This window comes from Neofelis nebulosa, chromosome 9 (genome assembly GCF_028018385.1).
Source record: "Neofelis nebulosa isolate mNeoNeb1 chromosome 9, mNeoNeb1.pri, whole genome shotgun sequence".
Lineage (NCBI taxonomy): Eukaryota > Metazoa > Chordata > Mammalia > Carnivora > Felidae > Neofelis > Neofelis nebulosa.
In genome coordinates, this window is record NC_080790.1 from 83,358,774 (window position 1) to 83,372,722 (window position 13,949).

Genomic DNA, 13,949 nt, shown 5'->3' on the forward strand with positions numbered 1-13,949 from the left:
AAGTTATCTGAGAGTCTAAAAGGCTAAAACAGAATACAATTGGAATTCAGTACCTACTAAGAAGGAGGGTTCTTGTACCCAGCTTATAGGCTATTACTTCCAAATTCTACCCTTTAACCCTCAAGGGAAAGAAGTCTAGCCTAGAATTCTCTCAATCCATGATTGTTTAAATCATTTGAAATTGGTAATTACTCCAATCCCAGCTGCTTGAGAGAAGTAAACTTAAATCTTCTCCAGAGGAAAATAAGATTATAAAGAGTCTTAAACTACTTCCATGATTTTTCCTATATCGTGTCTATCAACCAATCCAAAGCATAAGAGTAGACAAGGAAGTGTTACTGAAAACACTGAGAAAAAGATACAACAAAAACAGGGAGTAGTAACAGACATAAAGGGGATTCACATAATTAAGTTATCAGGCAGGGACTTTAAAATAAAAATAATAGTATGTGTAAGGAAAGAAAATGGCATTGATGCTTTTGACATTGTTGTGGGGGATATAAATAGAAAAGATCTAAGTGGCATATTTGAGCTAAAGCTAAAATAACTAAATTTAGGATCTCATTTGATAGTGTAAAGGCAGATTAGATACAGCTATCGAGAGAATCGACTGATTGTAAGGTAAGACAGAAGGAATAACCGGAATGAAGCAGAGAGCTGGTGCGGTGGGGTGGGGGTGGGAGGGGAGCATGGAAAATGTTGAAAATAAAGTAAGAAATATATGGGATTATGTGAAAGTTCCAGGAGAAAATGAGAGAGAAATTAGTAGGAATAGTATTTTAACAGTTAATTACTGAGCATTTCCCAGACAGATCAAAGACAAACCCCAAGCAGATTAGATAAGAAAAATACCAAATGCAGGTGCATGCTAAAAAAACTGCTAAAAGTCAAAGACACAGAGAGAATTTTAAATATGATCAGTGGGAAAAAGAGACCTGTATTCTTCAAGTAAAAAAGAAATGCTGACAACTGATTTTTCAACAAAATTCTGAAAGCAAGCAACTGATAATCTATAGAGTTCCATATCCTGCTAAAATATTCTTCACAAAAAGGAGAATGAAAACATTTTCAGACAATTAAAAACCATCATACTAAATTGAATGATAAAAAATTTCAGGCAGAAGAAAAAAAAAATTCAGACAGAAGGGGAAGAGTCTCCGTAGAGAGAAGGGTTGGAGATTAAGGAAAGAATTAAAACAATGGAAATGAGGGGCGCCTGGGTGGCGCAGTCGGTTAAGCGTCCGACTTCAGCCGGGTCACCATCTCGCGGTCCGTGAGTTCGAGCCCCGCGTCAGGCTCTGGGCTGATGGCTCGGAGCCTGGAGCCTGTTTCCGATTCTGTGTCTCCCTCTCTCTCTGCCCCTCCCCCGTTCATGCTCTGTCTCTCTCTGTCCCAAAAATAAATAAAAAACGTTGAAAAAAAAAAACAACAATGGAAATGAGTACTTATAATAGCTAAATGAATATCAGTTGCATAAAGTAATAATGTCTGTGTGGTTTTGAATGTAAGCAGAATTAAAATGAACAACAAATACAGTTTATAAATTGGGAGGGAGGTAAATGGTGTTAATTGTGTTTTGATAACCTTGTGTTGTCCAGAAAATAGTAAAAATTATTTTGGATTTTAATAAGTCAGTGATTAATGTTGTAATCCCAGGTGACCACCAAAAAAAAAAAAAACAAAAAAAAAAACAGTAAAAGAACATAAAAGCCAACCTAACTACAGAAATAAAAGAGCAAAATAAAATAAAATTTAAAAAGGCAGCAAAGTAGAAAAAACAACTATAGACGAGGTAGGACAAATAGAATGCGAATACTAAGATGATAGTCTTGAACCGAAAGGTAATTACATTAAATGCAAACATTCCATTTGAAAGGATGGATGATCAAAATGGATAAAAATATACAACTCACTAAGTGTTGCTTATAAGAGATAGCACTTCTGGGGCGCCTGGGTGGCGCAGTCGGTTAAGCGTCCGACTTCAGCCAGGTCACGATCTCGCGGTCCGTGAGTTCGAGCCCCGCGTCAGGCTCTGGGCTGATGGCTCGGAGCCTGGAGCCTGTTTCCGATTCTGTGTCTCCCTCTCTCTGCACCTCCCCCGTTCATGCTCTGTCTCTCTCTGTCCCAAAAATAAATAAAAAACGTTGAAAAAAAAATTTAAAAAAAAAAAAAAAAAAAAAAAAGAGATAGCACTTCTAGCTACAAGTACAGACCGATTGCAAGTGAAAGGTTGATAAAAAGGTATCTTGTTAAAGCACCTAAACAAAAGAAAGTTTGTAAAATTATATTACCATAAAATGTAAACATTACATTCTGCATAACAGAACCACAAGTAGAAATACACAAATTCATAATCATAGTGGATAACTGTATTGCTCTTCTCCTAGAAAATGATAGAATAAGCAGACAGACTTTCTTTTTTTTTTTTTTCTTTTCTTTCGTTTTTTATTTATTTTTGGACAGAGAGAGACAGAGCATGAACGGGGGAGGGGCAGAGAGAGAGGGAGACACAGAATCGGAAACAGGCTCCAGGCTCCGAGCCATCAGCCCAGAGCCTGACGCGGGGCTCGAACTCACGGACCGCGAGATGGTGACCTGGCTGAAGTCGGACGCTTAACCGACTGCGCCACCCAGGCGCCCCTAGACTTTCAACAGGGATATAGAAGATTTCAATAACATAATAAATAATCAAGTCTTAAAAAGTTTCATATAGGGTATGTTCCCTTACCAGGCGGGAATCAGAACCAAAATAAAATATAAAAGAGCATAAAAAGTAGAATGTCCCTGTAGTTAGAAGTTAAATAAAAATTGGATCAAGTAAGAAATTATGCTATAAATCAGAAAATACTTTGAAAAACAGGATGTATGAAAACTTGTATAAAGCATTTTTAGAGGAAAATTTTTTTAACCTTTAATGAAAATGTTAGAAATACAGTTAATAGGCAAAAAAAAAAGAAAGAAAAAAGAAAAAACAACAACAACAAAGTTAGGCTGAAAATCAATAAATCATACTAGGAAATTAGAAAAAAGGAATGACAAATTAAACCCATAAAAGAACAGAAAATTTGAATAGTACCGTAAATACTAAGGAAATAAATCTGTACTTGAAAGTGTTTCTACAAAGTAAACCCCAAGACCATTTGGCTTTATTTGTAATTCTACAAAATATTTAAGGAGAAAATAAAACCAATCTTCCACAGACTTCTTCAGTAAGTACGGAAAAATGGAAAGCTTCCCAAATTGCCGTATGGGACTAGCATAATTTTGATACTAAACCTGACAAAGACACTTATAAGAACGGAAAATTATAATAAACCTGTAAAAATTCTAAACATAATATTGGCAAACCAAATCCGGAGATCTATAAACGAGATACACATCACAATAATTTTGGTTTATTCTAGGAATATAAGTATGATTTAAGAGTCAAAATCAATCCATTATTTACCACTCTTACTGAATAAAGGAGAAAAATCAAGGGTTATTATCTATCTGTAATAGAGGCCCAGAAATTATATGACGAAATTCAATATCCTTTATTTTTTTTAAATATATAAATAGACTAACAATAGAAGAAATCCTTTCTCAAGCTAATAAAGTTTGTTCACGAAAAATCTATGGCAAATACGATTTTTAGTGTTGAAATGTTGAAAGATTTATCCTGAGATCAAGAACAAGGATGCCTATTATTACTATTTTTATGAATATTGTACCAATGGTAGGCAAGAAAAAATTTAAAAGTTAAGGATAGGAAAAGAAGTAGAACTGTCACTCTTCCCAAACAGCTGGATTGTTTTCAGAGAAAATCCAAAAGAACCTACAGAAAAGTAATTAGACACAATAAGGTAATTTATCTAGGTTTCTTAATACATGGTAAAAAAAAAAATCAGTGGTGGCTTTATAAGTATCAACAAATAGAAGATGACACTTTATAAAAAATGCTTAATTTAGAATGGTATCATGAAACATTCATATACGTCCATGTCAAACATCAAAATGAAATTTAGAGAATATGTGTGAGACCTCTCTGCAGAAAGTCCAAACCAGATAAAGACTATATTAGTAAAAAGAAAGACTCAATATTATAAGACTATCAGCTCTTCTCAAATTGATCTGTGGACTCAAAGCAATTTCATTCATAATTCCAGTGTGTCATTAGACAGTCTGGTCCTAACATTTCTGTGGAAACATAAAGGGCCCAAATTAACCAAGACAAAATTGTCTTTAACATGAAAGAACAAATTTGGAGGATTTATACTATCAGGTAGCAAGACTAAAACTCCTATGATTGAGACAATGTGATTCCTGGGTAAGGATAAAAGAACAAATAGACCAGCGGAACAAAGTAAGAGTTTGGAATAGACCCATTTTCATAGAAGCATTGTTTGTCATATCCAAAAGTTGGAAATAAGCCAAATACCCATCAATAGTAAAATGGGTAGATTGTGCTATATTCATGTAATGGGATATTGAACAATGAATAAAATGAACCAACAATAGCTACATGCAATAACACAGTTGAATCTCCAACATATAACGCTAAGCAAAAGAGGCTAAATTTAAAAGACTACCTATTATAAAAAATAAATAAAATAAAAAAATAAAAATAAAAAAACTACCTATTGTATTTAAAACACTCCATTTATATAGAGTTCAGATTCAGGCAAAAGTATTCTGTGAATTCCAAAGTTAGGATTGTGGTTGTTTTTGTCAAAGAGGGAAGGAAGTAGTGATTGTTGGGGGCGTGTAATATGAAGTGGTTTCTGGGGTTCTAGGTCACGTTCTGTTTTTTGACTTGAGTAGCGGTTGTGCAAGTACACTTGCTTTGTGGTAGTTCATTGAGCTGTGCATGTAAGATTCCTGTACTTTTTGTTTTTGTATTACATTCCAGTAGATACTCTTTGGGTATAAACAAGGGAGGTAGTTGGGCACTTACCACTAGAGTTATACAAACATATGTTGGATAAAACTTGGTGGGAACATTGTACAAGAAATTCAGACACCCAAAAGATTGTTACCTCTTGACTATATTTGTCCTTCTCAAGTCCTGTGAATTAACTTTGCTGATCAAACTCCTGATTAGATACCTGGACAGCTGTCTAAACAACAATGCTTTAGTCTAAGAAGATGCTTCTTAAAAACTCAAGAACAATTGAGGTTGAGGCAAAATTGAATCATTTATATCTAGAGAAGTCTGTCCTGCGGAAGCCTTAAATCTCTGTATCTGTTCCTTTGCTTTTCTCCAGTACCAATGGGCATAGGTAATTAATATTATGGCCGATTTTCAGTAACAGCAAGTTTGCATTTAAAAAAAAAATAAAGGAACTATGCCTTCAATTGGTGTGTCCTTAGCCCATCTTCTATAAGACCTGGATTTCTGTATATTAACTTTCTCAGCTTTATTCTCTTAATTTATCTTCTTAGCTATGCATTTTATTTTACCGTATATTTTTGTAGGCCCTCTCAAAGTCTTTTTGAAGGCAGTAGAATAAAACTGGATAAATACAGTTGGTTCTCGTTGTTGGCAGTAGTCATGTCTTGTAAAATTGCCATAAACGCTGATTTGCCCATACTGAACAGTTGCTCCTAGGGGAAATACGGGCTTAGGTTCTTGTGAGCTTCTGGTCACAACATTTTCATCAACTGATGATATATAACCTCGTTTTATGTACGTTTCTATTTAAAGACGCCTTGTTTCATATATATTACTATTTCATTAACATCCCTCTCACGGCCAGCAGCATTGTATTCATGCCTGAACAAAGCTTACCGAACGTGACTTTTCTCTAGAAGGCACATCACAGCTCTCTTTTGTTTAGGAAAATTGGACAGCACTTCAGATCCATGCTTGGGGGCCATTTTAAACAGTGAAGTCACCAAAAGAAAGCACAAAAATGTGAAAAATGTGTCATTAAATAGACCACAAAAAGGACATTTGTTTACAGTACAAGACCTGAACCAAGAAGGCAGAGTGTTGCCATGTTCAGCCTTATCCAGGAACCTGTGTGTTGGGGCACTCATATTTTCCCCCCACTTTGCACATGTCTGTGAAAAAGTGCCAGGAGTACCGATACTGTGTTTACAAGTAAATGTTAGCAAGTAGGTTACTTTACAAATACGAAATCCTTGAATAATTATGATTGACTGCATATGCATCCATATTGTAAGTGGCGTCTTTGCAAATATTTATAATGATGTGTTTAAAGGACTAAGCCCTAATAGTAAAATGTAGCTAATTAAGTGTCTGTTGGAAAAAACTCAATCACGTATTGCCTTATTTATGGGGTATTAGAAATACTAAAGTGAGACCATTATAAGCTACTATAGTTTTTCTCCCTTAAAATAATAATTGTGTGGGAAAAAATAATTGCGTGAACAGACTGTGAAAACTTGTGCATGATTGAACTTGTTTTGAATAATTTTGGTGCTGAACAGTTTTAGAATTTTGAGTTATCTTAAAATACTGAATAATCCCTAACTGTTATTCTTTAAGCTAAGATTCTACTTAGATGATATTCTATCTCAAAAAAAATTGATGATTCCAACATTTGTCCAATAGTAAAATATATTCTTCTTCTAAACTTTCACAGTGATTGTCGTGAAGAGAAAATAAGGAAGCTCACACCTGGTGAAATGGATGAAATCCGAGAAATATTATCCAGAAATCTCTATCAAATCCGACAGCGAGTGAGGATAATTGATTTAGCCAAGCATTTCCTTGCCTTTGGCTGAGAATATGCCTTCTGATTTCACGCTACCCAGTTGTAGCGGATATTGCCCTACGATTATGCCAGCCTTTTGCGAGTCCCACACCAGACAGCTTCTCTTCTCTGGGTCCTATCTTGTTAGGGTGCCATTCCTTCCCAGACACCAGTGGGAAAAGCTTGGAGTCCCCTGGGAGTTCTGCTACTCTGGATTTGGAGATAAAAGAATATGTTTTAACTAATTGTGAAAAAAGAAATTGATGGCTCTCTTCTGATTTTTTTTTTTTTTAAGAGAGAGATTGACAGCACGTGTGGGGAAGGGGCAGAGGGAGAAGAAGAGAGAATCTTAAGCAGGCTCCACGCTCAGTGCGGAACCTGACACAGGGCTTGATCTCACAACCATGAGATCATGACTTGAACCCAAATCAAGAGTCAGACGCTTAACTGACTGGGCCACCCAGGCATTTATTTTTGTGATGAAATAGCTTTATAGCTTGTAGAAAACTTACAGCTTTAAGAAAACTTATCTAAATTCGTTTAATCTTCCTTGTTATTCATAAAATGCTATAGTGTCTTCCTTTAGTGTATCTCCCGAGTCACTTCTTTCACAGCTGTCCCATTGTTAACACCTCATTCTAACAGTTGGCTAATAATATAGCTAACATTTCGAGAGTGCATACAATTTGCCGTGCCCCATTTCGGCAGGTATTAACTCATTTCTCCAAGTGGGGTGACTGTTGTTTCCATTCTGTAGATGAATAAATTAAGGTACAGTGAGGCGAGGTGGCACACAGATCACATCGCTTGTCAGGAGCCTTCCTCACCCATGTTGGGGTCATTTCTGCACTTTTTCAGCTGGTCTTCCCCAAAGCAGTCCCCATTCCATCCTGCATTACTATGGCTCCTCCTTTTCCCCTAAAGCACCTTTTAAGCAGCGTTCCCCTGTTTGAATTGAAACAAAACCACAGCTGTGGCTTACAGGCTAAACTATTCTCTCAGAATTTGGGATCTCTTATTCCAAGTTCTACAGTCTCTGACCTTACACCTCCTTCCCCTCCCCAAGCCCCCAGGTTCTGTCTTCCTTCCTTGGACTCTGTTCCTCTTTTCTCTGTCTCCACTTGGAATGTCCCACTGGCTCCTGTCAGCAGATCCACATCCTCCGATGTTTAAGGATTCCTCAACAGCCTCCGTATTATTCCCAGCCCTGTCTTCAAGTGGGGTAGCACTAGGAGCTGATAACGTACCACATAGTTTTAGCACTTAATTTCACAATTTTGTATTACTTTGTTAGCCTTTGATGTCCAGCCAGCCAGTAATTTTCTCAAGGCAGGACTTGAGCCTTGTTCTCTCGGTTTTGCATATTTCTTCAAGATTTAATATTTAATAGTTCGGGACACAGGGATATTCCCAAGAAGAATATATTAATACACCAGAAAATGAACTCCATCGCTAATTACAGTTTATTTTAGGAAATTTAGAAAACTAACAATGTGTGCCATGTCCAGCCCTGGTTTAGAAATTTTACTGCTTCAAATACTGGCACATGATTATTGCTGGTGATAGCCCCCAGCCTTTTCAGTTTGGCCACCCAGTTGTAAAAGTGTTCTTAAGTTTAATCACGAGGACACGGCACCACCAAGTGGCTCAAAGTGGTTTGTTTTTATACCAGTAATTCCTGTTCAATAGAGAATTTATTAAGATGAATTGTATCATTTTCTCCAGCTACTAATGAGGGCTAAAAACATATAAAAGCACTTCAAGGTAGACAGAGGCATTTGATGAGTTCCATCATTTTTCTGATTTATGAAGATCACGCTTTTGAATGAAAGATATTTTATTCACACACTTTTATTAGAAAACAAGTGCTTTCAAAATTTGAACGGATGTTAACTTTTTTATGAATGTTAACAACTTTTATGCTTTTTATTCACTTATTTTTCTGCTCTGCACATTAGTTAAGTGCCTCGCTGAGGTGCAAAGCCAAAGAAACACAGCAAAGTTTTGGAATTTCTGGGGCAGCAATCAGGCTTTGTTTGTTTGTTGTTTGTAAAATGTCTCTTTTTTCATTTCAGACTTTGTCCTACAACAGACACAATCTGACGGCTGACACAAGTGAGCGACAAGCCAAGGAAATTCTGATCCGACGAAGGCACAGTTTGCGAGAAAGCATCCGGAAAGACAGCAGCTTGAACCAGGAGCACAGGGTAACTGGCATTTGTTACCATTTGTCTGGGAGGAGGGAAGCTTCCCAGAGCAGAGCCAGCCGCCAGTCTGGAGGCTCTACTGACAGAATGGCTGCTGAGGGTTGAGTCACAGGAATTCTGAGATGGAGTTGATGGTAAAGTCTTTCTAGATATTTCTGGAACACCTATTATGTTCCAGGCACTGTTCTAGGCACTTGGAATATGTTGGTGAACGAAACTGACCAAGCAAGATACCTTTGCTTGTAGAATTCCTATTCTAGTGAGGAGAAGGCAGCCAGCAATGGAATAAATTATCTGTTATGTTAGAGGGCAGTGAGTGCTATGGGGAAAAAAACACAAAAACAAAAAACAAAAAAACAATGCTGAGGAAGGATATTGGGAGCACAGAAAGGGTCAGTTAAGTTGCGGATTTAAACAGCATGGCTGGACCAAGCTTCATTTGCAAAGTCCTATCTGATATCTCCAGGGAGAGGTTGCAGCCCAAAGATGGGCAAGGGGCACGTGCTGGAACTGCAAGGTCACAGCCGCTGGGGGGACGTGAGTTTTCACCTTTGCCCTTGGTGGAGGGCATTGTCAATAGATAAGGAAAGCCATTTTTATTTTTTTATTTTTAAAAAAAAATTTTTTTTTTTTTAACGTTTATTTATTTTTGAGACAGAGAGAGACAGAGCATGAACGGGGGAGGGTCAGAGAGAAGGAGACACAGAATCCGAAACAGGCTCCGGGCTCTGAGCTGTCAGCACAGAGCCCGACGCGGGGCTTGAACTCACGGACCGCGAGATCATGACCTGAGCCGAAGTCGGCCGCTTAACCGACTGAGCCACCCACGTGCCCCAAGGAAAGCCATTTTTAAATGACATTATGATTGATTGATTTAACATAGCAGACGTTGTATCTTATCACTCTGACACACAAGGTTGCATTAATTTTAGGATTGCATTTCATTTTTTAATAATATTCTGTATTGGGTCGTCAGAGACCAAAATGGTAATGTGTGAACAAGATAATGATCTTTTTTTAATGTGTAAAATGTGGCAGCATCGATGAAAAGTTAAGGAAAGTAGAGATTGTGGCATTTGAATGGTCAGCAAATTAGCTATACTAATAACTTTTTGTTCTATCATTTTCGAGACTTACCAAAGTAATTAAAACTCAAGTAAGCAACATTTTTCATATATATTCTCCCCATACATATAGGTTCTGCATATTTTTAAAGTTTATTTATTTATTTTGAGAGTGAGAAAGTGTAAGTGGGGAAGGGGGGGTGAGAGAGAGAGAGAGAGAGAGAGAGAGAGAGAGAGAGAGAGAATGAATATGAATGAGAGAATCCCAAGCAGGCTCCCAGCGTGGAGCCTGACACGGGGCTGGGTCCCACAACCCTGGGATCATGACCTGAGCTGAAATCAGGAGTCAGACACTTAACTGACTGAGCCACCCAGGTGCCTTGTTTCTACATATCTTTTGTATATTCTTATACATAGGTGTTTCCTTAGCTTTTCTTTAAAAAGACTCAGTAGTTTGCACATCTTATTGTTAATGGTCCTATTTTATTTTCATTTTCCTTAATACTGATTTCTATTACATTTTAGAAGAGATTTGGTTATTTTAAGTAAAATAATTATTGCTGGAAGCTTTCTTCCCTATGCCCCCAGCCCCTCACAAGTAATTTTGGAGTAGAAAAGTACAATTTTAATTTTTAACACCAGGGTTTGCCCTAAGAATTTAAACTTCTAAGATACAATAAATGACATCTGCGTAATCTAAACATTTTCTGTGTTTCTCACAGGCGTCCACTTCAGCCTCTCGATATTTATCCTTACCAAAAAATACAAAGCTTCCAGAAAAGCTACAAAAGAAAAAGAATATTTCTAACACAGGTAATGAACTCAGTTGGAGCAGAGTCATGTTACTAATGTTCACAAAATAGAGAAAATTTCCCATTCTTCTTCTTCATTAAGGACAATCTGTTTAATGGTTTGCAAACCTCAAATAATAACATGGTGACTTATTATTAGCATTGTAAGCTTTTTGAATTTTTTTTTTTTTTCCAACGTTTTTTATTTATTTTTGGGACAGAGAGAGACAGAGCATGAACGGGGGAGGGGCAGAGAGAGAGGGAGACACAGAATCGGAAACAGGCTCCAGGCTCCGAGCCATCAGCCCAGAGCCTGACGCGGGGCTCGAACTCACGGACCGCGAGATCGTGACCTGGCTGAAGTCGGACGCTTAACCGACTGCGCCACCCAGGCGCCCCGCATTGTAAGCTTTTTGGATGGAGTTCTGTGTACGTTATAAATAATTTAGCCAATGATTTTCCATAATGATTCCATTTGATACAGCACGAGCCACTATTGTCACCTGTGGTAGTGAACAGATAAATAGAGAGCTGTGAATGTGCGAAGGAGTGTTTAAATTTTTACAACCTGCATATATTTTCATAAGGTCAACCATAAATTTTACTTCTGCCTGTAATCACGAGTCTAATATCTCTTTATTTAATGATAATCTTTGGGTAGACTCCCAGCCATTTTCTGTGAACCCCAGAAGAAATATGTTAAGATACCATGTTATTAGAATGTGGGATATAACACTACCACGTCCTTTATTTTTGCTTATTTACTTAATTAACCAAGAAGAGGAAATTCTAATGCTGGCTGGTGGTGATGATCAGTGAGATGAGACCTGAGAAGAGAGGCCAGGCAGCACTGAATATGTAGAGCTGTGGGCCACGCCCACTAAGACCGGGTCTTAGGGTCCCAAGAATCTCAGCTCCTGGGTGAGCTCCCCGTCAGCTCTTCTACCCACAGTTCTCTAGGACCTGAATTTTGACACCAGCTCATTCTGATCGTGTGTCTTCCCACTGTTTGTAAACGGCACATGGGTGTTTCGGCCCTTTTATGAAACTGCAAAGGAGATAAAGAAGGCTGTCTCTGAGATTCCAGATCAAGACAAGAATTTTCATAATAGCAGCCAATTGCCAATCTGCTTTCTGTGTGCCAGACACGTAGCTGAGCCTTTCTGGGATCGTTCTGATGGGGCAGGTGGGAACACAGCTGCTGTTGCCAGATAGTCGCACTGTGACACCCACATGCACTGATTAATAATATCTCTTGAAGCTCGGTTACTTCACCTGCCGAATGGGTGCTTGTGAGGATTAAATGGGTTAATGCATTTCAAAGTGCTTAGGACAGTTGCCTGGCACACAGTAAGCTCTTCGGCGTTAGTGTGGACAGTCAACATTAACGCCCACAGAGATTATGTATCATGCCCAGGTCTGTGGGCTAGAGGTAGCGAGCCCTCGGACCTCCCCTGCCCAAACCGTGCCTGAGGTGCCTGAGGGCACCGCAAATGCTGGACCCACTGATGCATTGCTGAGTCACTTGAAATTCCTTCCCTCTGAAATGCTTGCCCATGTTGTCCTTCTTTTGCTCTGTGGTAGGTGGCAATAGCAGTGACTCGGACACAGATGTTGGGACTACCGTCCTCAATTTGCAGCCCCGAGCAAGGGGCTTCTTGCCAGAACAGTTCTCAAAGAAAGCCCCACAGCCCTATAAAATGGAATGGAAGAACGAGGTAGACGTCGATTCCGGACAGGGCCAGCCTTGTAACCCCCCAGCACCCCCCAGCAAAGAGGGGGGCACCCAGACCCCAGGCATGCTACGGCAGCCCCTTCTCTCCAAAGGCCAGTTTGGCTCAGTGCGGGAAGACAGTGTGACGGAAGGCGTCTGCCCCAAGCCACCACCCAGGCTGGTCCGGAGGGCATCGGAACCCGGCAGCCGGAAAGCCCGATTTGGAAGTGAGAAGCCTTGATGGAAATGGCCAAAGCAGACCTGGAGTGACTGACCCAGCACAGCTGGGGGTTTTCACTCTGAAACATGACACAGAAGTGGAATCCATTTAATGCCCTCTATGCATCTCAATACTTCTTTGGGTAGCAGAGTCATGCCATTGACTTACAGGATGAACGCTCATCCCAAGAAGAGGAAAATCAAAGAAGAAAGTCCCATAAAATGCCTTTTATGACTTCTTGCTAGCAGTTGTATTCCTTGCAAACCTAAAGGAAAAAAAAAAGTGTGCCTTTATTGAACTTGAATGACAGAACTTGAAATTTTTAACACACCCTTGTTGGTGAAAATTTTAATATATACATGTATGCCTCAAGTTTTATTTATGAAAACATATGTATATCTGTAATCAGTTTTTAAATGAAGGGCGCTAAACATACTCAACATCTTTCTGGGGTGTAAAAGGCAGTGCCCGGAGGATGGTGGGCCATTTGTTCAGAGTCAAGGTGTTTTGCCATCCTGAGCTGATGACCAGTTGGTACAGGAAGAGCACAGCATGGAGCAGACCATGCTCCATGAACTCAGACCAGGGAGACAACCAGAACATCTAGGCAGATGAGGTGGCCTGGCTCCCAGAGCGCGGATTCCCGTGAAACAATGAGTCAGCAGGACTTACTGTGTTCCTCATTCTGTATGGTTGGGGGTGACCTAGGTTCCATCTCTCATTTGTGTTTGGCACAAACAGGCTGTGTGGGTGACACAACGTATGACAGACTTGGTGGCAGCTTTTGATGAAGTTCCAGCGTGCAGGCCTCATGTTGAATGTGGGGGAGATAAAGCAGCGCCTGCTTACACCTTGTGGGCAGGTTTTATATTGTGCAATACTGGGAAGAGGATACAGGAGATTCCCTTTCATGCCCATCTAGGACTACCCGCTTCAGAATTTTCTGTAGAATGTTCTAGAACTTTGAGCCTCCAAGCAGTTTATTCAAACAGTATTCCAATATTTAGCAATTTGGTGAGAATTCAGGTCTTGAAATTTATTCAGGAAGCACTTTGGAGAATGTAGTTCTTTTTTTTTTTTTTTTTTTTTTTTTTTGCACTAGTGTGTAATCTGTTACCTCTGGCCCCTCAATAAAGTAGTGACTCAAATTCTTCGTATAAAAATGGATTCTTCTCATCTGAGTACTTTTTAAAAGTACAGCAGAAAGACAAGACAAGAAGTGGAATATAATCATTAAAGATTAATATTTGAA

General features: G+C 39.0%; 1 protein-coding gene across 1 annotated transcript in view; it reads left to right on the top strand.

Moving 5' to 3' along the window:
* SLC9A2 (solute carrier family 9 member A2) overlaps positions 1-13,949 on the top strand; it is a 100,606-nt gene extending 86,657 nt beyond the window's left edge. Inside the window, exons 9-12 of the mRNA XM_058684570.1 lie at positions 6,591-6,687; positions 8,777-8,908; positions 10,695-10,785; positions 12,348-13,949. Coding sequence (XP_058540553.1) covers positions 6,591-6,687; positions 8,777-8,908; positions 10,695-10,785; positions 12,348-12,718 — 691 coding nt within the window. The 3' untranslated portion in view covers positions 12,719-13,949. The remainder of the gene's footprint in view (positions 1-6,590; positions 6,688-8,776; positions 8,909-10,694; positions 10,786-12,347) is intronic.